General features: G+C 65.0%; 1 protein-coding gene across 8 annotated transcripts; it reads left to right on the plus strand.

Moving 5' to 3' along the window:
- The first annotated feature begins 257 nt into the window (after nucleotides 1-257).
- On the plus strand, nucleotides 258-23,812 carry ASPG (asparaginase). 8 transcript variants are annotated; one of them, XR_006775978.2, is made up of 16 exons: nucleotides 258-518; nucleotides 6,028-6,136; nucleotides 6,787-6,898; nucleotides 8,769-8,894; nucleotides 9,207-9,290; nucleotides 10,331-10,457; nucleotides 13,837-13,949; nucleotides 16,335-16,517; nucleotides 16,607-16,720; nucleotides 17,283-17,399; nucleotides 18,656-18,751; nucleotides 19,003-19,166; nucleotides 20,949-21,035; nucleotides 22,962-23,061; nucleotides 23,344-23,420; nucleotides 23,680-23,812. XR_006775978.2 is itself a non-coding variant. In XM_045776180.2 (16 exons), exons 1-16 carry the CDS (start codon nucleotides 437-439, stop codon nucleotides 23,689-23,691), a joined length of 1,707 nt encoding a protein of 568 aa, XP_045632136.2. In that variant the 5' UTR covers nucleotides 259-436; the 3' UTR covers nucleotides 23,692-23,812. The 8 variants fall into 8 exon arrangements, 7 of the variants coding, with proteins under 7 accessions (XP_045632138.2, XP_045632137.2, XP_045632136.2 ...); XM_045776180.2 differs by having other exon boundaries at nucleotides 259-518; nucleotides 23,340-23,420; XM_045776185.2 differs by lacking the exon at nucleotides 258-518 and adding an exon at nucleotides 525-2,773 and having other exon boundaries at nucleotides 23,340-23,420.
- The last annotated feature ends 320 nt before the right edge of the window (nucleotides 23,813-24,132 follow it).

Genomic DNA, 24,132 nt, shown 5'->3' on the forward strand with positions numbered 1-24,132 from the left:
CTGCCTCCCGCCCCCCCCGCGCCAGGGAGTGCACTGCGGGTGTGGTCGACAACGCTGGATTTGCTGGAGCACCGACTTCTGTGGGCGCCGCCTGGGAGGGGAGGGCAGCCCCCATTCTGCGCCGGGGGTCCTCCAGGCCAATCGTAAGGCGCGTGGCTTTTGTGTCCCATGTCCCAGCCACTCCAACACCCGGGGCCACTGCTCCGGTCTGATGTCCGACAGCCCAGGGCTGCTCAGGCTCCGCCCCCCGCCCCAACAGGCCCCGCCCCCGGACGGACCGGCCGCCTCCGGGGCGCACCTAGCTTTCCACGTCTCCACGCCACAAGCACTGCCCCCAGGCTAGTGGACGCCCTCTCCTCCCCGGGCTGCCCTCGCCGCGCCCGCCACCTCCCCTCGGTCCCCTCAGTCCTTCCCCCCCCCCCCCCCCGAGGTCGGCATGGCGCGTGCGCTGGGGCCTGAACGGCGGCTCCTGGCCGTCTACACCGGCGGTACTATCGGCATGCGGAGCGAGCAGGGCGGTGAGTTGGCGGGGTTGGGGGGATGGGGTCATTCTCTTGCCCAGTGACCTTTCGCAGGCCACGGCCAGGCCCTGGGAGCCCTCTGGGGCCGCGCTCAGCCCCTCTTCCACGCGCTGTAGCTGGCACCCCTCCCCCGGGGGCCCCGCAGCTTCTGTCCCACCCCTCCCCCCCTTCCCCGGACAAACCGGACGGTGGGCAGGTGTGTGGCGGCTGTCCAGTATCCCCCTCCAACCGTTAGAGGTGGTGGTGTGACCCCACCCCTTCCCCAAGGTAGTTGCAAACTTTGGGGCTCCTGGCAGCCGCAGGCACACACTTTTGGGGAGTGATCAGAGGCAGCAGGTGGCTTTGGGGAGTTGCACTTTTGTCTTTGCCCCTGTGGCAGTGGCAGCTGCTGTGGGGGGAGGGCCTGGGCCAGGGTGCTGGAGGGGATGCCATCAGCAGAGGCTGAGCACTGGCAGGGAGGGACCTGCTCTGGGGGAGCCTGGGGCCTCGACGGGGTGCGAAGAGGAGGGCTGCATGCCAGCATCCGTTCTGGCATTCCTGGGAGAGTGGGAGACTGCATGTCCCTGCCACAAAGGTGCCTCCTGGTTCCGTGATGTCCAGGCGGGCTGGGATGAGCCCTCCACGGAAGCATCGGCTGAGACACCCCTGTGCTTTCTCGGGGCTCCAGCCGCTGCATGTCCATCCTCTGTCCCCATTACTCCATCTGCGACACCAGCAGCCAGTCTGGACATTCCTGGAGGCCCACGCCGTGCTGGGCTGCAGGACTCAGGCCAGTGTAGAGAGAGTCCGGTCCTGGAGGGCTCAGCACAGGGGACGTGGTTGTCCGCCCACCTGCCAGCGGCCCCTCCCTGGGCTGCCAGGAGCCTGCCCGCTGCTGCTGTGCCCTCTGCCTCTCCGACCCGGTTGTCCATGGGTGACCTTCTGAAGCCTGGAGGCCCCGGCAGACACTCCACCTGCAGGGCGCGGTGGTCCCTTGACCCTCACAGGCCAGGCTGACCTTCAGCCAGCAGCAGCACGTGATGAAGGTCACGGAGGCCGTCTGCTGAGCAGCTGCAGGGCTCTGGGCGCCTGTCGGAGCAGGACCCTGTGTCTGGCTCCAGGCTTTGCTTGAGGGCACAAGGGCTGGACCGAGGTGGGAGACAGTGGGAAGGGCCGGGAGGGGGAGGCTGGGCCCAGAGGGGAGATGCCCTGAGCCCACCCTGGATGCTGCCTGTCCAGGCTTGGCATGTGGCCAGCTGCGATTCTGTTGAGCTCAACACATAGTTTCCAAGGGTCTGGGCTGCGGGGACAGGTGGGCTCCGACCCTCTCCCACCAGCACAGCGTGGTGCCTCCCTGCCCTGGTCCTCTGCGGGGGCCTGTGGCTCGCTCCCACCTGCGCTGCTTCTCCCAGAACCGCAAACTCACGTGCTCAGAAAGGTGAACTAGAGACCTTGACTCCAGAAAGACAGGCTGTGAGGGTCGGCTTCCAGACGGGAAAGCATCTTCCAGAATCCCTCGGAGCCCGCTCTGGCACTGGGGCCTACGGGCCTGGTGGAGGTGAGGTGGGCAGGCACCGTCTTGTGCTCAGAAGCAGCTCAGAGCAGTCAGCCTGTCCTGCCGGCGAGGAGGTGGGTCTTCTGAGCTCGGGTGGACGGGCAGCCACTCCTGTCCCGGGGCAGGGGCGCCTTGTCTGACGGCTGCGTCTCCTGGCTCCTGGCTGAGGGCTTTGCCTTTGTGTGGCCTGCTTTGTCCCCACGCGGCTGCCAGTCCTTCCACTTCAGGAAGACTTCAGGGAGCCCGTGGCTTAAGCCCCAGAGGACAAAGGAGGAAGAGGCGTGGGATCTGTTCCCTGCTGTCCCTCTCGCGTTGTGCAACCCCTGACCCCCAGCCCTTGACACCAGGAGGGTGCTGGGGCCTGCCCTAGTGTGTGACTGACTCTGTGTTCTTGAGCGACACACATCTCCTGCTGGCTTTTTTGGCTAAAAATGTGTGTGGAGTGAAAAGCTGTCCAGGGACCAGGGCAGCACCCCAGGCCAAGGCAAGAGCAAGATGGGGATGGATGGAGGAGCCAGGCCCCCACCCTCTCCGAACCCTGCTGGGGTTGTTGAACTTGGGACTCCAGGCCCTTCCCCGGAACTCCGACGGGAACCAGCATCAATGATTAACTCAACCGGCACTGCGGACGGGGCTCCAGCCTCCTGAGGGTGGCGAGGGGCGGTGGCCAGCCACGGCAAAGCTGTTTGGATCGTCACTGTTGGTGTTTCTGTGCCTGGTAAACAGTGGCCTGGGGGGCACACCGCGCCGTGTGTCTGAGCCTGCCAAAGGTCAGGACAGCAAGTGGAGGGCAAAGGCCCTGGCAGCTAGGGACACCCCTTGACCTGTCCCATCTCTGAGTTCAGCAAAGATGTCACAGGTCAGGGGCGTCATGAAAGGTGAGTCAGATGATAACCCCAAGCGCAAGGCTCAGCAGCATCGGGGCTCCTGCCACATGGCCGAGGAACCGAGGAGCCCCAAGCCGCTTGCTCCCGGCCCAGCGGCCCTCACAGGCATTTGCACACAGAGCGGGGTGAGCCGAGCTTTGGGGCCAGGCATCTGAAGGTGCCGGGACAGCCCGGAGGGTCGCAGGTGGTCCTGCAGGCACTCCATGTGGGCAGGGGCGACGTCCACAGCCGTTTGGTCGCCAGAGTAAGGCATTTGGGCCCTCGGCCTGGACCTCCTTCCTGAATGTGGTTTCACCTGCTCAAAAATTCACATTTTTGGAGCCTAAGCTATAGGTGGTTCTAGGGGGACCAGCAGTCCTAGGACGCAAACTGTCCCTTACAGACGAGGGGTTTGGCGGGAGCTGAGCAGTGTCCTCTGCCGGTGACTGGCCGCCTGTCTTCGTGGCCCAAGGACGAGGCCACGTGCTGGTTTTATAGGAGGCTGGGGGGGCCTCACTGAGAAAAATACAATTTACAAAATCAGAATTCAACGTGAAAGTGGACATTTACTTGAAACAATTAAGAAAATCATAATCACCAGTTTTAAAAAGCCAAGGATATCAAAAAACCCAGAGAACTGTTTTGCGCATTAACTTGCTGACACTCTCTGATGGCTGCCCCCCCATTTTTTGGCTGCACGTTTCCCCAAGCTCTTTTGCTATGACGACGTGGCTGCAGGGTTTTGCAGAGAGAACAGGAGAACACGGACTTTTCTTGGGCCACTTTGGCCTGTGCTGCCCACGTGCTCCCTGGGTGGGGACAGCAGGGTCCTGTCCTTTTGGGGGCGCTGTGGCCCCGCCCCGCCCCTCCCCACCTCGGGGCAACAAGACATCCATGGCAGCCACTGCCCCACCGACGGCCAGCAATCGCCTGGCTGTGGGTGGAGGCGACCACCCCACATCGTATGCATGTCCCCTGGAACCCAAACCAAGTGGATCCCCACTTCGCTTGCCCCGCACATGGACCCCCAGCTTTGCAGACACCCCTGCGCCACCCACCACAAGAGGCTGCCGTGGAAAGTGGCCGTGTGAGTTTCCTGGGGTTGTTCCAACAGCTGAGCAGGCGCAGGGCCTACAACCCTGTGCTGTCAGCAGGTGTCTGACCTCGGGCAGTGAGGGTCTGTCCTTCCTGCTTCATTGGCTGTGGCCGGACCACTGCAGTCTTCATGCCTCTCTCTGCCCGATCCTTATGTGGCCGCCTCCTCCCTGTGTCTAGTCTCCCTCTACTCCCTCTTAAAAGGACACTGAGGGCCCACCTGCGTAATCCAGGGTCACATCCCCACCTCCAGACCCGTAACTCCATCACGCCTGCGAAGACTTTGCATTCAGGCCACACTCACATGTCCTGGGGATCAGGATGTGGACATCTTTGGGGCTGCTTTCCAGCCTGCTGCGGCTGGAGTGCGGGAGGTTGGCGACCGGGGCGGGGTGGCCGGGTGGCCATGAGCCTTCCTCAGTGCCTGGGATCTGAGGGTCTGTCCTCCATGCTGGCAGGACTGCTGAGTCGACCTTTGTGGAGGCGGGCACATGTCCTGGTCATGCTTTGGGGTCTTGGGCGTGTGGTCAGCCTGGCAGTCGTGCGCTGATGTCCCCTCCGTCTGCTCAGCCCCGTTGGCGTGAGGCTTCTCACCCGCATGGTTTACTCCTGCAGCAAACGTGTGTGGAGCTCCTGCTGGGGCTGCGTGCGGGGTGGGGGCAGTGTTGTTCAGAATGCTCCTGGGGTTCCCTCTCTGGCTGGGGAGGTGGCACCACAAACATCCACCAATGGCCACGGGGCCAGTGTGCCCGTGCTGGCCAGGGCACTGGCGGAGCTGGGGCCTGGGATTTAGCAGGTGGACGAACCGAGGGGGTTTTGGGGCGGGGAGACAGCCTGAGCAAAGTGAGTGGGTGAGGAATGCAGACCCCGGGTCTGCCAGGCTTCTGACCACAGGCACTGGGTGGTAGCAAACCGGTACTGCTTCCGTGCCCTGCTTGTTTGGGGCCGTGTGCTAAGCAGCCGCGGGAAGCCGGTAGCCCACCGGCACCGCCAGGGAGGTCACAGCCCAGCCGACTCCTGACCCCTCGGCAGGTGTGAGATGAGGAAGGGGTGCTGAGCAGCAGTGGGAGGCAGACAGGCCTGCGAGCCTGCGAAGGCCAGGAGCGACCACCGACCCTGGTCTGGAAAGTCTTACTTGTTTCAGCGAAGGATGTTTCTCGAGGAGCGGGACCCTGTTGACCTCGTCACCATGTCCAGGGCCCAGCACAGCCAGGCACGTGGGAGACGCCCGGAGAAGTTAGCTGACTTGTCCGAGGGCACAGTGCTGGTAGAAATAAAATGCCAGGACCTTGATGCCTGGGAGCCTCTGCCAAGGCTTGTTTCTAGGAAACACTAGTATGACCTTTTAGGGTTTTCTTAAAACACAACACCATTTCTGCCCAGTGCCTTAGATGCGTGTTTTTGGGACACGGAGGCTGCAGGCAGAGGGCCTGGGCTGCATCGTGGAGGGTTGCACACAGTCTAGTGAGGGAGCAAAGGCAGCTGGGGAGTACAGGGGAAGGGCAGCAGGGCCTGGACATCAAGGAGGGCTTCCTGGAGGTGGTGACCTGAGCTGGGGTGAAGCACCTGCTGGGTTTGAAGGGCAACGGGCCAAGGACTTGGAGGCAGAGCCAACAGTTTGTCTGCAGGCAGGAGTTAGTGTGGGCATTCTGGGACGTGGGAGAAGAAGGGTGGGTGGGCTGGGCTGCATTTCCAGAAAAGGTGAGAGAGGACCTGGGTCCTGAACCTCAGCTAGGAGTGTGGGCTCCCCTGGAGATGGGGTGAGCTGGGGCAGCCCTGCCACACTGGCTCCACCACGGGAAGCCCTCAGGTCCAGATGCAGCATAGCTGCCCATCCTCACCAGGGCCCCAGATTCTGTCCCCCCACAAACCCCTGGCCCCTGCCCGGGCCTGGCCCCCAGCATGCTGGGTAAGTGTCCTGATGAGGAGGGAGGAGCCCGTGGTTGCAGGAGTCGGCAGTGGCTGCTGGCCCCTGACCCCACCCTGCCCCCAACATGGATTCTGCCTACAGTGCTCGTCCCTGGGAGCGGTCTGGCTGCTGTCCTGAGGACGCTGCCCATGTTCCATGATGAAGAGCACGCCCGGGCCTGTGGCCTCCCTGAGAACACGCTGGTGCTGCCGTGAGTGTGGGCTCCGTGGGGTCCCAGGCGGGGATGACGACCAGCTGTCATCAGGGTAGAGCTGTCCTGAGACGGGATGGCCCCAGCAGGGTCCGAGGAGCCTGTGGTCACCACTGTTCTCTCAAGCTTTCATGGCTTTGGAGTTGACCGACAGCCCCCTTTCAAGTGAGCCTTGGACTCCCGACTCCTTGGGGGTCCCCAGCCACATGTGGACCCGAGCCCATCAAGAGAGGCAAGGGCTAGCCCTGGGTAGCCCTGCCTCCCCCTAGTGTAAGGGCCCCTCTGTTTCTTAGCTCTCAGCCAAGGCTGCCTGGTCCCTTCACGCTGTCAGACTGAGAGCAGAGTCCCCCTCCTGGTCCCTGAGCTCCTCCTGCCAGAGATTTCCTCTCGCCCAGCCTCCCTCTCAGAGCTGGTTCTGCTAGGGAGCGGCCTGTCCTGCCCCATCCTTGAACCCTCCTGTGGACCAAGGTCCCTGTTCCTGGTGACCCCGGGGGGAAGGGAGGCTGGGCCCTGTACTCGGGATGCTGAGAGACTGTGGGTATGTAGAGCCCACTGAGAGGTCCCTGGGTGCAGGGGCCGGCAGGGTGGGGGGGACAGAGCGGCCAGGGGAGGAGGGGGCAGAGCCGGAGCCCTTGCTCTGCCTCCTGCAGGCCCGCCAGCCCCGACCAGAGAGTCATCTACAGGGTGCTGGAGTGCCAACCCCTATTTGACTCCAGTGACATGACCATCACTGAGTGGGTTCAGATCGCCCAGACCATCGAGGTACTTTGGGAGTGTGGGCAGGGCTGGGGTTCTGGGTGGGACCAGGGGCGTGGGCGGGGCTGGTGGGCCGGGCAGGGCCAGTGACGCAGAAGCCCTCCACTGGGGTCTGTGGTTGTGGGGTCGGCCTTCCTGGCCGGAGACTTGGGAGCGTCGGGAAATGGCAGCTTCAGGAAAATGCTGGACTCTCGGGTTACATCCCAGCTGCAAGGCTCCTGAGGCCCTTTACCCCCTGCCAGCAGAGGGTGGGCAGGGAAGGCCGTGTCCACTTTCCTGGTGAGGAAATGTCCTGGTTAGTATCCTGGGCTGGGATGCTCACCGCTTCCCTGAAGGTTGACAGGCTCCAAGCCTGGCCTGCCCTTCTCTATTCACCCCACCATGCTCACCCTGAAGGTTGGGACTTAGTGGATTTGGAGCCCATAAAAGGCACAGGTGCAGGTCTCATGGTTTACAGCATCCAGTGTGGACCCCTTACCTGCTGCCAGAGTGCCCCTCCGTCAGCTTTCCTCTCTAATCTGCCTAACCTCATCGCCACCAGCCCTCCTCGTGCACAAGCCTGACCCTGTTACCTGATGGCCTCCCAGCACCTTCTCCAGTTCCAAGTCTCACCTGCCTCCCTTAAGAAGCCTCGGAGGCTCCTCCCACAGGCTCCCCTTCCCTGCAGCTGGGGGCTGGCCCCAGCCACACGCTCGTGTTCTTCTGCTTGGTGGACAGTAGCTTCCTGGGCCCCATCCCATCTCACTGTGAGCAGGACAGGGTGTGGTCCTGGACATGGTCCTTATGTCCCTGAATGAGCCCACTGGCTGACAGTGGGCTTGTCCATGGCCATAGTCTGGGGCAGTCTCCCTGCTGTGTGGCCAGCAGCGTCCTCTGGTTGGGGCCTGACTGCTTTGCTGAGTTCCCAGGACTGCTGTCCTGGGCACAGTGTCCAGCCCCATGCAGACTCAAAGAGCCTTCCGGGCCCTGTGCCCCTGCCTGTGGCAGTGCCCTGTATGGCCAGCAGAGGGTGCCCCAGCCCACGGCCCGGCTCAGCAACCGCAGTTCCAGGGTCAGCCTGGCTTGGTCTTTCAACGGGCCAAGAAGGATGATCCCCTCAGGAGGGGCTCGCCCCTTTGGTTCCCAGAATTGTGCACCTTGCATCCACAGCCTGGGGTAGGCACCCTCCAAAGCCCAGCCTTGGCTGCCTTGTAGGTGGTGGCCAGAGGATGTCCTTGCTGAGGTGGCCAGTGTGCCTGGGAGGACTCTTCCCCATGTTTGCCCACCAGCGTCCTGCCCTCCTGCCTGGTCCTGTTCCAGTCAGCGTCCCAGATCACCTGCCAGCTCCCAGCGCCATCTGTGCCTCGTGCCCTTTGCTGTGTCCATGCTTGGCCCTCTCCGCGGGGCCATGGGCTCACAGCCCCCTCCCCCTGCAGCCACTTGCCCTGGAGGCTGTGGTCGCACAGCACGGGGCTCTCCAGGGGTCCTGAGCTGAGTTCTGTTGTAGTCCTCCAACTGACCAGTGTTCTTGGGAGCTCTCGCTGGGCATCGGCTGGGGGAGAGGCTGGCCAGAAGTCTAGAGTGGACCTTGTGATCCTAGGAGAATGTCCGGAGACCCCCACCTCCCCCAGGCCGTATCTTTCATGCAGTCAGGAAAGGAAACTGTCCTGGGTGTGGGGAGAGCAGGGAGGAGTGAGTGGGACTCCAGGCGGGGACTTGCTTTCCAGAGAGCGCCTTCCTGGCCAGCAGTGACCCAGATCCCACCGGTGCCTCCCCGACTCCCTCCCTCTGCATCTGGGACCCTTTCCTTTCTTCCCCTGGAGGGGACCAGCTGCGCGCCTTTCCCAGGGGAAGAGGCCCGTCCCTGGGAGGAGGCCTAAGCGTGCTGCCCCCGCAGAGACACTACGGGCAGTATGATGGGTTCGTGGTCATCCACGGCACTGACACCATGGCCTTTGCGGCCTCCGTGCTCTCCTTTGTGCTGGAGAACCTGCAGAAACCCGTCATCCTCACTGGTGCCCAGGTAATGTCCCAGGCTGGCTAGTGGGCATGAGGGCCTCCCTGAGGCCACAGGGGGAGTCAGCACTATGGGGGACCCAGGCCAGACCCCGGGCCTCTTTCTCAGCCCCGTGGCTCCCCGAGGCAGCGCCTGTCGGTGTGTGCTGCCTGGCCAGGCCGGGCAGCGCCTGGGTCCTGGTGGTGCCGGCTCTGATGTCCCGGGTGGGTGTGTGGCCTGCTGTCAGCCTTGTCCAGCTGCCCTGTCTTTGTCCCTCTCTTCATGCTTCCCACCGATGCCACCATCTGGGGCTGCGTGACTCTCTGGGCCTCCCCCCAGGTGCCCATCCATGCCCTGTGGAACGATGGCCGGGAGAACCTGCTGGGGGCCCTGCTCATGGCCGGCCAGTATGCGATCCCCGAGGTACCCTCCCCCTCCCTGGTGTGGGGGGCGGGGGGCTTGGCCTCAGGAGCGCAAGCCAGGGGCTTGGGTGGACCCTCAGGTGGGATGCGCAGGTGTAGGGTCAGGCAGGGTTTTGAAGATCTGCCTTTCGCCGTACAAGTGACGTGCGTTGTCGCCATAGAGAAGCTCGGAAAATAAAGAAAGCGGAAGGAAACAAAGCCATCCACGTTTTACGTCCCAGAGATGCTGCTGTTAACGGCGTGCTCTGTTTTCTTTCAGATTACGTGTCTTTTTTTTTTTTTTAAGATTTTATTTATTATTTGAGAGAGAGAACACGCGCACGAGTTGGGGTAGGGGCAGAAGGAGAGAGAGAAGCAGACCCCCGCTGAGCAGGGAGCCGCCCAGGCGCCCCCAGATTACGTGTCTTGTACGTGTCCGCACCACCTGTGTGTACGTGGACGTTGCTGTAGAAGTTGGCCGTACCCGGCACAGCTGGGGGGCTGGCTTTCCCTATTCAGCACCTCCCCGTTCACGTGCGGGCACACGGAGACCTTACAGGACCCCCTCACATTGCAGGGGACCCCATGCTGGGAGGTGGGCACACACCCGGGGGAGGGGGCATCACTGAAGTGCGGTGCCACTGTGCCCCCCGCCCCTCTCCAGGAGAACAGCTAGAGCAGCTCCAAGATGGGGGGCAGAACGAGAACCCCCACCCTCCGAGCTCTGGAGCAGGGCCTGCTGGGACCCCGCCATTATGGGAAGGGGTCTCTCTCTGCACCCTTGGGCTGAGTTCACCAGGGGCTCCCTGGGGAGCAGGGGTGGGGGCAGTGGGTAGGTGGAAACGGAGGTGGCAGGGCCCTCGCGTGACCGGACCCCTGCCCAGCCCCAGCTCTCCCCAGGCCCCTGCCGGGAGGGGGCAGGGTAGGCAGGTGCTCTGCTGGAGCAGTCGTCAGTAGTGTCTGCGGGCTGTCTGCAGTGGGCGCTCTGCTGATGGCAGGGGGGAAGCTGGAGGGCACAGGGGCTCCCCAGTGCTGAGCCACTGCCTCTCCCCTGTCCTGCAGGTCTGCCTATTCTTCCAGAATCAGCTGTTTCGGGGCAATCGGGTCACCAAGGTGGACTCTCGCAGGTTCGCAGCCTTCTGCTCCCCCAACCTGCCCCCTCTGGCAGTCGTGGGCACTGACGTCACAAGTAAGTGGGGCAGGGAGCAGGGTCAGCCCCTGCCCTGGCTTTGTGCAGGGAACTGGGGCCGGGAAAGCGGCTGGGGTTGAGGACCATCTGCGTGAATTGGGAGTGAGCACAGCGCTCGTTCTGCCCTGGGCTGCGAAGTCAGGGGCTGCTTGGAGAGGGCGGCCTGCTTGGGCCACCAAGGTGGGAGGTCCCAGCAGGTAGCCCTCGCCCAGGGCCTGGGGACAGGAGCAGAGGAGGAACAGAGTTGGGGGACCTGCCCTTCATGTGTCCCCACCCCTCCCCCCAGCCACGTGACCCCGAGCCCAGGAGTCCCTCTCTGTGACCGTCTGTGACCCTGCCACACACCTTGGTCCCCCTGGGATGTGGTTTCTATGTTCCGACCTCCTCTCTGGGACTTGCCGGGACTTCTCTTCCTCCTGGGCCTGGCAGGCAGCCTAGCCTCTAGGGAGCCCCTTCCTCTCCTTGTCTCTGACCTTGCTCTCAGCCAGGGCTGCTAGCCCAGACCTCAGGCCTCCCTGACCCTGGGGGGAGTCACTTCCAGGGCTGCCATCTCTCCACCCAGGATGTCCGCCCTCCTGCCGTGCCCCGTGTGTCCTGGCTCCACTCCGCCCATAGCCAGCCCCTCCACTCCCACTCCCTGCTGTCTGAGGGCATCTGTCCCCACCCCACCAGCTGCGGGATCCTGTCCCGGAAACCCCTTGGGGGGGCGGGGTGCTGCAGGACCTGGCAGAACCAGTCTCCCTCTGGGGGATTTTAGGGCTTTGCAGCCCTGCTCCAGGTGGGCTCACCACGGCATGGGGAGGCGGGCTTGCATCTGCGGGACTCGGAATTCGGAATTCGGGAACCCAGCACCAGCAGGACCAAGGTGGCTGTTATGGTTGGACGGCTGGCTTTTGCCCGGGGCCAGGGCTGGGCTATAGGGGCGGTTCCAGGAGACTGGCACGGGAAGAGCCCTTGGGGGTCTCCTCGTGCAGCAGCTTCTGCGTCCCCGGAAGGAGGAAGAGATCAAGACCAAGGGAGGAGGGGGCTGTGGGTGGGCCTTGACCTCCTAGGGCCAAGAGCGTCCTGGGATGTGCCTGTGCCGGGCAGGGGCTGCAGGGCAAGAGGGTTTCTGGGAAGACTGCTGATGGGGACTCAGAGCAGGGAAGCGCTCTGGCCAAGCTGTTGGGCCGTCCGCAGAGAGCAGATGACAGGCAGGCTGGCTGCATGACTCTGAAAGCCCCCAGTGCTTTTGGATCCCCATAGGACACAGAGACATGGGAACCCCAGCATGGGACGCACAGGACATGGAAACCCCAGCATGGGGCGCACAGGACCTGGCTGCTGCCTGGGCCCTCTGCCAGGCGGTTCAGCCAGCCAGAGCGGCAGGAGACCGGAGGGGGCCACAGAGGCAGGGAGGGCCACACGGTGAGGTGTTGGCTCAGCCCAAGCCCTGACTCCCATTCTGGTGGTCTTATCCTGCATCCCCCTGCCCCCCTCCCCCCAGCTCCGCCTACGGGTGTCTTCCAGGGGCTGTAAGACAACTCACATGCCCAGGGCTCCAGGGGCCCCAGGGAGGGGGGTCCACGTGCTTGCCCAGGGTGCCCAGAGGAGGGGGCGCACGCGCTGGTGCAGGGGGGCAGGTGGGCTTCCTTGCCATGGGGGATGGCGTTGCTCAGCCCCTTCCGCCCCGCGGCCGGTGCCCACTCCGAGCCTGGCTCCCCATGGGGACTGAGTCACGCTTCATCCGGGGCTCAGGAGCGGAGCTTCTGGGGACGCACCAGGCCGGCAGGCGCCGAGCAGCTCCCTGTGGCCAGCAGGGCTCGGTCTGTGCTGTGCTAGGCCCGGGGGGGCTCCAGGGTGCAGGACTGAGGCCGGCCCTGAGGGGAGAGGCCACCCCTGGAGCCCCAGGCCCAGGGCCCCCACGGATGGCCTCCTGCCGGCCCGTGCCCATAGAGTGTGGGAATGTTTGGCCCCGCCTGCCCCGGCACTGCTGTCAGGCCCCCGGCCGGGCTCTGCCCAGGATGTGGCAGGGAGGGGGGCACGGCTGGTGGTGCCTGGGCTAGCAGGGGCTCCCCTCTCCCCCGCTGTCCTGCTGGGGGTGGCGGAGGATGACACAGCCCGTGCAGCCCAGCAGAGTCATCCTCTCCTTGCCTTATTACTTCCCTCTGGGAGGCCGGCATAGACAGGGGCTTGGGGGTCAAGAGGGGCTGTAAGGACACACGGAGCCCAGGGGCCCTCTGTGCGGGGGCAGCTCAGGCTTCCACACCGAGTGTCGGGGGACCTGTGCGGGGAGCTGGCCTGGGCTTGGCGCGCCCCATGCTACCGTCCCTCCTTCCTGTCCCAGCTCCTGGGGGGGAAAGGACGTGGGCTTCCACAGGCTCTCGGGGGCATGGCCCAAGCACACAGGGAGGGGGGGTGGGCTCCCTTTGTCTCCGTAACCCCCTCTGCGGCCATAACTCCTGTGTGGCAGCAGCACCCCCACCCACCACCGGCTTATCTGCTCGCCCAGATGGGGCGCACAGCCCTAAATGAAAGGACGCCTCTCATTGCTGATTGATGCTGCGGGCCTCTCCTGCTGCCCATCCCCCAGCACCCCCTTGGATGCAGCACGAGGGGGCAGTGTGTGTCTGGAATGTTTCCTGGTTTATTACCACACATGGATTGCTCTGGTGGCAACAGCAGGAGGCAGGCAGGCTCAGCCCACCCCTCCCCGGGAGGAGCCCCAGGCCGGAGTCCTGGAGATGCCTCGCCCCATTCTCGTCCTGGCTCTGTACCTAACTGGATGGGCAGCCTTGGTGGCCCTTCCCCACCCTGGGCCTCAGTTTCCCTGTGCTGGATATGGTACCTGCTACCTTGGATAGGCTTTAAGGGTCAGTCGTCGCCCCCGTCTCCACCCCCATTGGGGCTGCCCTGTGCCCAGGATTGAGAAAGTGGGGTCCTGTGCTGGGCTCAGGGCTCCTGAGGGCTCACAGGCAGGCCCTGCTGCCCAGCCCCTTCTCCAAGAGTGATACAGGAAGGTGGGGAGGCCTCTGTTGGCGGGGCCTGACAGAGCAGTGACCTTCTGACCTCTGGGGAGACTGGCCTTCTGGGGGGCTCCTCCGTATGGCAGGTTGAAGGGGCCCTGGCCCTGAATATCTGCCCCTCCACTTTGCACAGGGCCTGGGGGGCGCTCCTGGAGCCCTTTCCTCCACCTTCCCTGCACACTCCTGTGCGGTCAGGACTCCATCCCTGTGGGGTCCTCCTTGCCCCCTGGGCTCCGTGCACAAGCGTCAGCCCTCCCAGGACCAAGCCGAAGGCAGGCAGGATTTGCGTTGGGAGCGGGGCCAGAGGAGCCGGCCTGGGGGTCTTGGCTGCCTGGTGGCCCGCACGTCCCACATGTGCGCCTCTGCCCTCACAGTCAACCGGGAGCTGGTACGGAAGGCCCGGGGGAAGGCCCCGCTGGTGGTGCACAGCTGCATGGAACGGGATGTGGGCCTGCTGCGCCTCTACCCCGGGATCCCCGCGGCCCTGGTAGGGAACCGGCCCAGCCCTGCACGCCCTCCACGCTCCCCATGCACCCTGTGGCTCCCCGGTACCTGCCTTCCCATCCTGTCCCCTGCACTGCCCCTTCCCGTCACCCACCCCGCGGCAGGCCCGGGCACGCGGGGGACAGCGACTGTACAACGCCCCTCAGCCTTCACGGCCGAGGCTGACCCCTTTAGGGACCGAAGCTGCGTGTGTCCCCGGGACCTCCAGCCCCTCCCTCACCTCCTCAGCTGAGGCCTCGGGGCCCATCTTACCATATCTGCAACGTAGGCTTGACCCCGCGGATGCTGGTGGACTCACGGCTCCCGGTCCAGGGCTCCTCCGGGGCCGATGGGGCATGGCCCTGAGACTGCGCTCTCTCGTGGCTGCCCAGGCGGGCCTCTGTTTGCTCCCTGCTGGAGGCCCCTCAGCCACCCGCTGCCACTGGGGGGGCCACAAGGCCCGACTCTGTCCTGCCTTGTGAACTGGGCTCAGTGCCGTGTGGTTCCTTACACAGAGGGTGTCTGAGCGGCAAGCACACCTAGGGGTTGGAGGGCCAGGTGGGGGCTGCTGGTGCCGCTTCAGAGGCGCTCCCAGGCTGCAGGGAGCTGGGGCCACCGGCTCCCCAGCTTGGAGGACACTTGCTTTCATGCTGTGACCAGCCGGGCACCGTGGCCCCTCTTCTGTGTGGACAGAGGTGGCTTCACGGGGACGTCCCCACACACAGGGTAGGCGTTGGCATGGGCTGCCCCTGAGCTCTGGGTCACAGTCTGTGGACCGGGACCTGATCCCCTCAGAGTGCACTAAGGACAGCGGGGTGGTCTTTTCACCGTGTGTCCCCCGTGCCCATCTCTGGCCGGGCCTAGGACAGGCGTTTCGCAGTATGTGGCGCATGAGCGAGACATACCCAGCACTGCAGAAGGCTAGGTAGGAAAGGTGGGCCTGAGAGCTCAAGTGAACAGGCCCGGCCTTCCCAGAGACCGGACCCGAGACCGTGCGGGACGCTGCTCCTGCGAGCCGGGGGGGCCACAAGGCCCGGCCCCCAAGCCCCCACAACACCATCCCCTCATGAACTCCAGGGCTCTGTGTCCCTCGCAGGCTGAGGGTCCGTGATGGCCTTTCCTCCCCAGGCCCTTCGGAAGGCAGAGACCCTGAGTCGGAGGCAGTTCTGTGGGCCCTGGGGCGGGACTGCACGGCCCCTGGATGCCGGCTCATGGGCAGGAGCCCTGGGGTTTCAAGGGAGGCCTGCTCCGGGGAGGGCTGGTCTTGCACATGAGGGCCCAGGAGCTCTCACTGGTAGCGGAGCTGGGCAGGGAGCCCACATGCCATGCTCTCACCATGGGGTGGGTCCTGGCCTGAGGAGTCCTTACGTTGGTCATGGCCAGAGGTCGCAGCACGAGGCTGCCATGCTCTGGGAAAATCATGCTGGGGCTGTGAAGTCCCAGCCTGGTTTCTCATGAGATTTCCAGAACACCCACAGCTGGGGAAATGAAGAGTCGCAGAGCTGGCTTGGGCAGGGGGAAGGACGCCAGGGGGCTGGCTGTTGCCGGTCTCCGTGGGCTCCTGGGCCATGGGGCAGGGCCTGCCGGTGGCAAGCACTGGCCTGCAGTGGGTCTGGGTGTCCAGTCTCCCCATTCTTGGATGTCTACCAGGGACAGGTATGCAGTCACCTTTGGCCTTTGCTGGAGAAACCTTTCGGTGAGGGGTGAGGGCTCCGACAGGGGACACTGCCAGAAGGGGAGGTGCTTGTGCCCGCCTTGAAGCACTGCCCGGGCCAGGGGCTCAGCCCTTGGGCTCCCAGCTGTATGGCAGGGTCACAGACAGATATGGGGCCTCTGGGCCACGCCAGAGGCACTGCCCAGCACAGGGCACTGCTGAGCTGGGAGGCTTGTGTCCCTCCATGGGGACCACCCACGTGTGAGGTGGCCCCAAGACCCTGTCGTCTGTCTTCTGAGAGGAGCTTTGTGGCCAGGCAAGATGTGGGGGATGGCGCCCCTGGCTGACTTGGAACCCTGTACGTGCGTTCAGCTGTGGGGCACTTTCCCCAAATACTGCCTTGCTGGGAGCTTCCCCTGCTGTTTTTCAGACAGGGCAGGGCCAAGGGGCTGGACTGGGGGCCGCAGGGCTGGGAGCGGTGTGGAGGGGGTGTTCTGATCGTGACCACATTGACCACGGCCTTAAACCCTTAAAAGGGGACAAGGTGTCTCCTGGGAGGACGAGGTGGGGAGCAGACCCTCAGGGCTCTCCGTGTGGCCTGCTCGGGGTCAGGGCATCCTGGGTGCAACCAGGCTGCTTCTGCCGTGGTCGAACGAAGGTTCAGGACAAGCCTGTGGGTTCCCACTGCTGGAGCAGGAGGCCAAGGCCCTCCCTACCCGTGTCTGAGCCCCGCAGGTCCGGGCCTTCCTGCAGCCCCCCCTGAAGGGCTTGGTCATGGAGACGTTCGGCTCAGGCAACGGGCCCACCAAGCCGGACCTGCTGCGGGAGCTGCAGGCCGCGGCTGAGCGAGGCCTCGTCATCGTCAACTGCACTCACTGTCTGCAGGGTGCTGTGACCTCCGACTACGCAGCTGGCATGGTGGGGGCGGGGAACCGGCACCTGGAGGGGGAGGGCACAGGCCCTGTGACCCTGCACCCCATTTTCTGCTCGCACCCCTTTCCCCCCAGGCCATGGCAGGAGCTGGCATCGTCTCCGGCTCCGACATGACATCGGAGGCCGCCCTGGCCAAGCTGTCCTATGTGCTGGGCCAGCCCGGGCTGAGCCTGGACGGCAGGAAGGAGGTGCACACCCCTGGGCTTCGGGCCCAGGCCCCTCGGGCTGTGGGTGTGGGGGCACGTGTCACAGGGCTCCCTGGGGCATGGCGAGGGAGTGACTTGGGCAGATGGTGGGGCCCAGCCCAGTGGGTGTGTCCCTGGGTTGAAAAGGGGGCAGAGATCCGGGGCCTCCTCACTGGGGGCGCAGGACTGGCTCTGAGGCCTGGGCTCCCTCTCCCCTTGCTAACCCCAAGCTCAGACTCCCCACTCTTCCATTGTCTCGGGGTGTTGTGGTCTGGCACAGGCCAAGGCCCCTCAGATTGCTCCTAGGGTAGTCCCTCATCCCCCAGCCTTCCCAGGGGGGTCTCAGACACAGCCAGCCTGGGCAGAGGCCACAGGGTCCTTGGGTGACGCCGGGCTAGTGGAGGGTGGGGTGGGCCTGCAGGGACCTGGCTGGGGTCAAGCTCAGGCCTGGGGGGCGGAGCCTGAACTGAGGGGTTTTGGGCCCAGGGCAGCCCTCACCGCCTGCCCTGGGGGTGCCTGGGCAGGCAGCAGAGCATTCCTGGCTTGCTGTGTTCTCCTCCCCCAGCTGCTGGCCAGGGACCTTCGGGGGGAGATGACGCTGCCTGCGGGGGCCGAGGGCTGGCCCTCACTGAGTCACAGCACGCTGGGCCGGGGGGTTGCCCAGCTCCTCACTCTGAGCCAGGTACTGCCAAGGGTGTGGGGGTGTGTGTGCACGGGGGCCTGAGGGGCAGGTCCCTGCTGGACATGTCGGGTACCAGCTGTGGCCTCCACCATTCCAGCACGCGAACGGGAAAGCACCAGGCATGCCCTGGTTCCGGACCCAGCTGGAGGGCTTAGGTCATAGCAGGGACGACTTGAGAGGATTCAGGATTCAGGCAGGGAGCAGCACCTGCGGAGCGGCCGAGACAGTTGAGGGGAGTCTTTGCAGCACGTGGACAGCAGGCAGAATGTGGCTCCCTCACCAGTGGGGCATGTAGGGGCATCTAGGGCTGCACTTGGCTGGGCTGGGCCTTCTGCCTGCCAGTCCTGGCCCCAGGTGCCGTGTGGCCCATGGGGGGCAGCACGCAGGGGGGCTGGGCACGCTGCCTGTCCTGTGTGCTGGAAGGAGAGGGAGCTGGGGTCTTCCTGCACCTGTGGGGTACATTCCCTTGGGACTCCGCCTTCACCCTCCCAGCCAGGTGCAGGGGGCAACAGGGGAGCTGAGGTCATACTTCAGGGCCTAGGGTCTGGGGTCTGGGCTAGGCCCGCGGTGGTGATTAGAGCCTGGTGCCACACCTTGCAGCCATCTCTGGCCGAGGTGTCCTGGCCTGGCATCCCAGTGCTCCCCAGGGTCACGCCACACGTGGCAGTTTCCCGTCTGCGGGGTGCGGGTGGGTGGATCCATCATGGACAGCTGCGGTCATGTTCACCGCCATGTGCCAGGGGCAGGCCACAGTCAGACAAGACGCTGGGATGTGTGTGGCCTGTTACTGGGTGGCCGTGTCAGGCCTAATAGCTCAAGGGATGCAGGCCGACGGGCAGTAGCTTTGTGGTCAGGCCACGCCGGGGGTGCCGGGCTGACGGCGGGCTGGGCCACGTGTGGGGCTGCCTGTGGAGGCCTCTACTGGCATTCCCGGCCCTCTGGAGTCTTGGGGAGCTCCTAGATGACTGACGGCATCCCTGGAGCTGGGGCCAGGCCGCCTGTAGGAGCTCTGCCCAGGGAGCAGTGCCCTTCTTTCCAGGTGAGGGGACGAGGCAGCCCTTCCCATGCTCCCCCGAGCGTGTGCCTCGTTGTGAGTCTGTGGGTTCTCAGTGGTGGAGGCGGCTGAGGAATTGGATATCAGCGGGTGGGTGGCCTGCCCTGGGGCACACTGCTAGGAAGGATGGAGTGGGACTGTGGCCTCAGGCCCCTGGGGGCAGACGTGCTGAAGACCCCAGGGTGCCGTTGTCTCCACCCAGGAGGCCGATGCTGTCCGGGACGCTGTGGTGCCTAGCCTGGCCTGTGCTGCGGCCCACGCTGGCAACCTGGAGGTGTTGCAGGCACTTGTGGAGCTGGTGAGGCCCCTGCCCCTCCTTGGGGACCAGCCCCAACCATGCCAGTCCCTGGGGGCCCGCAGGACAGCCTTTCCCTGGGGCCCTGCTGTGCCAGGCTGGGCAGCCAGCTGGCAGGCAGCTAAGGGGCCCACAGGGGCCGTGCCAGGCCCCACTCCCGGGGTGCACCCTGACCCTTCCCATCCCCTCTCCCTGGCTTACCTGACCCTGCCCAGCGCTCCCTCAGCAGGTGACAGGGCTTTGCGTCACCCCAGGGCAGTGACCTGAGCCTAGAGAACTTTAACGGTCAAACTCCTCTGCACGCGGCCGCCCGGGGAGGCCAGGCGGGGGCGGTCACCATGCTGCTGCGGAGAGGGGTGGATGTGGACCCCCGAGATGAGGACGGAATGAGCCCGTTGCTGCTGGCCGTGAAGGGCAGGTACCTGGGGCGCCCTGCAGTGGGTGTGCGGGCTGGGGTGCCACATGCGGTGCGCCTAGGTAGAGCCGCTTGGAGAGGGCTGCCCGTTTGCCTGTGGTGACCCAGCTTGCTCGGCAGAGCTGGGTGGGGCCGAGGACATCTGCTTCCTAGAGCCTTACCCACCCTCAGCCCAGCTGCGCATAGGGCCAGGGCAGCCAGCAAGCAGGGGGCTGGGAGGACAGGCACTGGGGCCTGAGAATGTGCCCTGTCCTCTGCTGGGGCAGCCCATCTCCTTGCCACCCACCCCCAGTCCTGCCTGGCATCTGTCCGAGGGCGGGCATAGCCCGCTCTGGCCAACAGTGGAAACTCAGAGCAGGTGGTCATGAGGTGGGCAGGGCTCAGATGGAGCTTGGCTTGGTATTCTAGAGGCTTCCATGTGTACAGGGCCTAGAAATTGCTGGGAAGACCTTATGGGTGGGGTGGGGCCCCTCTGGTGTTTCCTTCCCCGTGGTCCATACAGAGTGTGCGTGTGTGCACACGTGAACATGGGTGTGAGAGCTCGTGTGTGTCTGGGGGGGGGGTCACAGCTCTTGTGTTTAATCCTTTGTTGGCTTACTTAGCAGCAGTCCCCAGACCCCCCACTTCTCCTTGGGGGTTTCTCCCTGGGGGCACTCGGCCTGCCAGTGAGTGCTTGAGAGTCTCATGGAGAGAGGATGAGGTGTGTGAGCCTGGGGTGGCCAGGCTGTTGGGGTCAAGTCCTGGGTGCCCCAGTGGTGTGAGCCCTGGGGTGGGCGTGTCACCCCCGGTGAAGAGAATGATGGGTAACACCCTCTTTACCAGACTCTTGTGAGCGCGGGGCTGGGGGTTCCCAGGGTGGGGGTGAGGGGCTAAAGTGATCTGGCTGCAGATTCCAGGCTGTGAGTCCTTGGGCGTGGGTGGGGAGTGATGAGCTCACCGTCCCGGTCCCGCCCCCTCATCCCTGACCCCCCCCAGCACAACAGCCCCCCCAAACCGGTCTCCCGGCTTCACTCTCCTGGGCCTGGACCTGCTGTGCCCTGGAGGGCTCTTCGGGGTGGGGAGAGCAAGGCCTGGGGGCCCCACCCTCCTCCCCAGGCTTCCTAAAAGTGGGGTTACCATGCAATTTACAGTCCGAGGACACTGCGGGGGAAGAGGCCTGGTTAGCAATTACGCTGCGAGAGTCTGCCTCTGCACATTCTGTCCCCTTATCTGGCCCACCCATACCCCACCCCGGCCCTGCCCCGACCACGCACCCCCATCCCACACACCCCCTGTGGGTGGCTCCAGGCTTGGCCCAGGCCCATCAGCCTCTGGAAACCCGCAGACATTGGGGCCCACTCTGGGACCCTCTGTTCTCCTTTATCTGCCAGTGTCTTATCTCCACTCCACCTCCAAGGGCACAGTGCAGGCCCAACTGACTCAGTTTCCCCAGGCCCAACCTTGGCTGGAGCGGGTGCGTGCGGTGGAGCCGGGCTGCCCCCAGGGGCCCTTGGGAGTGAGTTGGGCCCTTAGGGTGGGGGCTAGGGGAGACCGTGGCAGAGGCCTCACAATGTGGGTGCAGGAGCTGCTCAGTCAGGCTGACGCCCCAGCGTGGAGTGAGTGCCAGGGTGCCTCAGACCCGGCCCCACCCTGCAGACCCACCATGTCCCGGGAAGGTTCCTGGATGCATGGAGGGGCATTGCACTGGCCCGGGCTGGGGCTGGGGGGGTGAGGTGCTGCCTGCGTTTGAGCAGCGGCTGCCTGGGTAGGCGGTCAGCGCGGTCAGCATGCTCTTTCTTGTGACAGGCATTGGGATGTCATTGAGCTACTGCGGGCAGCTGGGGCCTGCCTGTCCCCTGGGGAACTGGAGGACGCAGGGACAGAGCTGTGCAGGTGAGGCTGAGGTGCACCTGTGCTTCCGGGAGGTGGGAGGCCAGCACAGGCCTTCGGGAGGGGACAGCCAGCTGGGGGGGTGCTTCAGAGGAGATGAGCCCACCCCGTGCCAGCCTGGCTGCTGGAGTCTGCCCTGGAGGTTGGGGTGGCTGGGGGAGGGGAGCTGACCCCCCTTCAGGCAAGGTGACAGGTCTCCCAAGTCTGTCCTCCCCGGTGCAGGCCTGGCGGTAGTGGGGCCTGGTCCCTGTCATGGGGTAAACTGAGCCCCTGGTCCGCGGCGGTCCTGCCCCGGCACACCATAGCCAGGCACTCGCGAGACTCTGACCTCAAAGGTGCCCTGAGTGACACCAAGGCAGGCCTGGGGAGCCTGGGGTACCGGGGAGTCGGGGGCCCTGGAGGCCTGTAGTGGAGGTGTGGGCGGTGGGCTGGGCAGAGGACAGGCCCAGGGCTGCGGAGTTCAGCTCCTTCCTCCGTCCACTGGCAGCCCCTCCCCGTGCTTCTGCCGCTGTTTTGCCTGGGGTCTCTCTGTGCCACCTGCCAGCTGCCCCCACGCTGGGACCGAGGGCCGAGGTGGGGACTGGAGAAAGAGAGATGGACAATAGGGGAGGCTTGTCCAGGAGGCGAGGCCAGGGCATTGGTGGTCACGAGCGCTAGGGGTGCTGGAGGCAGCTTAAGTCTGCAGCCCTGAACGGCAGAGCCCCTAAGCCTGCGGAGTGGGTGATGACGGGCTCGGAGTGAGGGGTGGGTGAGCTGTCTGCTCACAACAAGAAGGCCCCGCTGGCCAGCGCCTCCCCCACCCCACGCCTCAGTGCCAGCCTCAGCTGACCCTGGGAGTCCCAGTCATAGATGTGGGGTGGGGCGGAGAGACCCCACTGGCCCCCAGCCTCAGGCCTACCCACCCTGACCTTCAGTGTCCCCAGGGACACAAGCCCTGCTGGCCAGCCCAGCCCCACCCTTCCCAGGCAGCAGGGGAAGGGGGACTCTCAGATGTGACCAGGTGTTAGGGCCTCGCGAGTGAGGGAGGGGCCTCCTCACAACCACTGGCCTTGGCTCTGAAGGGACTTCTGAGCTTGGTTCAGGATTGTGCGGCCTCATGGGCTCCATGGACAGGTGAGGCAACGGCCGAGAGGGGCCGTGGTGGCCAGGTTCCACGGCGTCCAGGACTCTGCTTGGAGGAGCTTGTATCCCGAGCTACCTGGCTGGATCTGGGGGCCCTTCCGAGGCCAGTGTGTGGGAGCTGGCGTGGGAGGCTGGCGACAGGTCTGGGAGGGGCTGTGGTGCCATCCAGCGTGATTCACCCCAGAAATCCCTCAGCGCCACCGTGGGGGCTGCTGCTGCCATTTCCTGACCAGGAGGGAGTCACTGAGGCCCCTTTGGGGGGATAGCCCCCTGTCCCCCCAGCGCCCCCAGCCCCAGTCAGCACGGCTGGTGTGCCCCTTTCCCTGCTCGGCCCCCGGGTGGGGAGTGGGCTCCTCTGAGAAGGGCGGGAGTGTGAGCAGGACCCTGGTGAGGGCCCCTTCTCCTTCTCTAGGGCAGGTGGGCCCGGTCCTTCTTCCAGCAAGGCCGGCCACGCCGCCTGCTAAGTCCAGGCCCACATCTCCTGTGGCAGACTTCCCTCCTGCCTCTGCCGACCCCGCCCGGGGAGGGCTGTGTTGTGAAACACGAAGCCGGCATGCGGCACTCCCTGTGGGGTGTGCGTGCGTGCGTGTGCACGCTTGTGTGAGGTGTGTGTGCGTGTGTGTGTGTCCTTGACCTGAGTCATGGTCACCCCCGCTGCGTGAACCCAGACTCCAGGCCACTGGTCAGCCCCCAGTGGGTCCCGCACTCTGGCCCTGCTGCCCCGGGCCGGGGCTGGGGTGCTGTGTGGGGCTGGCTGTGTGACAGGCCCCGGGGCCCTGACAGCTCGTCCTCTGCTGCCTCTCCCAGGCTGGCGTCCAGAGCAGACCTTGAAGGCCTTCAGTCCTGGTGGCAGGCGGGGGCTGACCTGGGCCGCCCGGGCTACGACGGGCGCAGTGCCCTGCTTGTCGTGAGTGCCCCAGGGCCCCTGCTGCCCTCTCCTAGACCACCTCCTCCAGGAAGGCCTCCTGACAGTTCCTTTGGCTCCCTCTCCTTCACCCCTACCCCCAAAGCCCACACTCCTCCTCTCCCTTCCCATCCCAGGCCCCTCCCTGGGCCCAGAGCTGTGGGGACAGGGAGTCACAGGCATGGGGGAGAAGAGCCAGGGAAGGTGTCCTGGTGGGTGGGAGGTGGCAGGGGTGGGGGGTGTCAGGGGCCTGGCTGCTGGTCACATGCTCCCTCCCACAGGCAGAAGCCACTGGGAATCTGGAAGTGGTGACCTTTCTGCAGAGCCTCCAGGGTGAGGCCGGTGCCCAGGCCCCAGGCCCAGTAAGTCCCCTCCGCACTGCCAGCACGAAGTCTTCCCCATGAGGCTGGCCTCTGGCTTAGGGAATGTGTCTAAGGGCCAGTCCTGGGGACAGAGCCAGAGGAGGCTGAGATGGGTCAAATCAGTTAGGCCTGCAGAGCCCTTTGTGTAGGTAGGGCACACACCGTGGAGGGGGAGCTGAAAAGCGCCTGAAGGGAGCAGTCAGGGAGGGCTTCCCACAGGAAGGGTCAACCTCACACCTTTTGCATTCTGTTCTATCAGGGCACTCTGTGACACACCCTCTCACAGCACTGGAGACCCCCAGCCACCGCCAAGAGGTTCCTTGAACCTGGAAGGGACCTCGGATCCCTCTGCTGCATGTCCTGCCCACCCTGCCCCACCCCATGGGGCCAGCTCCCCACATGGGGACCCCCTGGGCCCAGCGCTCCCCCCTGCCTCCCAGGGTAGGCGGGCCCGGTCCCCAGCTCACACCCCCTTCCCCCATTCCCATCATCTGGCCGTCCAGAAGTCTCTCCAGTCTGGCTGGAATCGCTCAGGTCCTCGGGTTCCTCCCTGGGAAAAGCTGGGCCCCACTGGTGAGGTGCCTGGGCTTGCCTGTCTGCCCTTCCCCCGTCCACTACCTGTACCGCAGCAGGGAGGTCTCGGGAGACCTCGCATTTTCAGGAAGTGCTGCCTGGTGTCTACCCTGAAGCTGTCCTGCTACAGCAGCATAAG

Source organism: Ursus americanus, chromosome 26 (genome assembly GCF_024610735.1).
Source record: "Ursus americanus isolate L20-20 chromosome 26, mUrsAme1.1.p, whole genome shotgun sequence".
Taxonomy (NCBI): Eukaryota; Metazoa; Chordata; class Mammalia; order Carnivora; family Ursidae; genus Ursus; species Ursus americanus.

What these genes read in the sequence shown, in the direction of transcription:
- ASPG (XM_045776180.2), top strand. Translation starts at nt 437, where the DNA reads ATGGCGCGTGCGCTGGGGCCTGAACGGCGGCTCCTGGCCGTCTACACC. An exon ending in GCCTGGACGGCAGGAAGGAG is followed by an intron (nt 16,721 to 17,282) that starts GTGCACACCCCT and finishes CTCCTCCCCCAG; the next exon opens with CTGCTGGCCAGGGACCTTCG. An exon ending in CTGCTGGCCGTGAAGGGCAG is followed by an intron (nt 19,167 to 20,948) that starts GTACCTGGGGCG and finishes TTCTTGTGACAG; the next exon opens with GCATTGGGATGTCATTGAGC.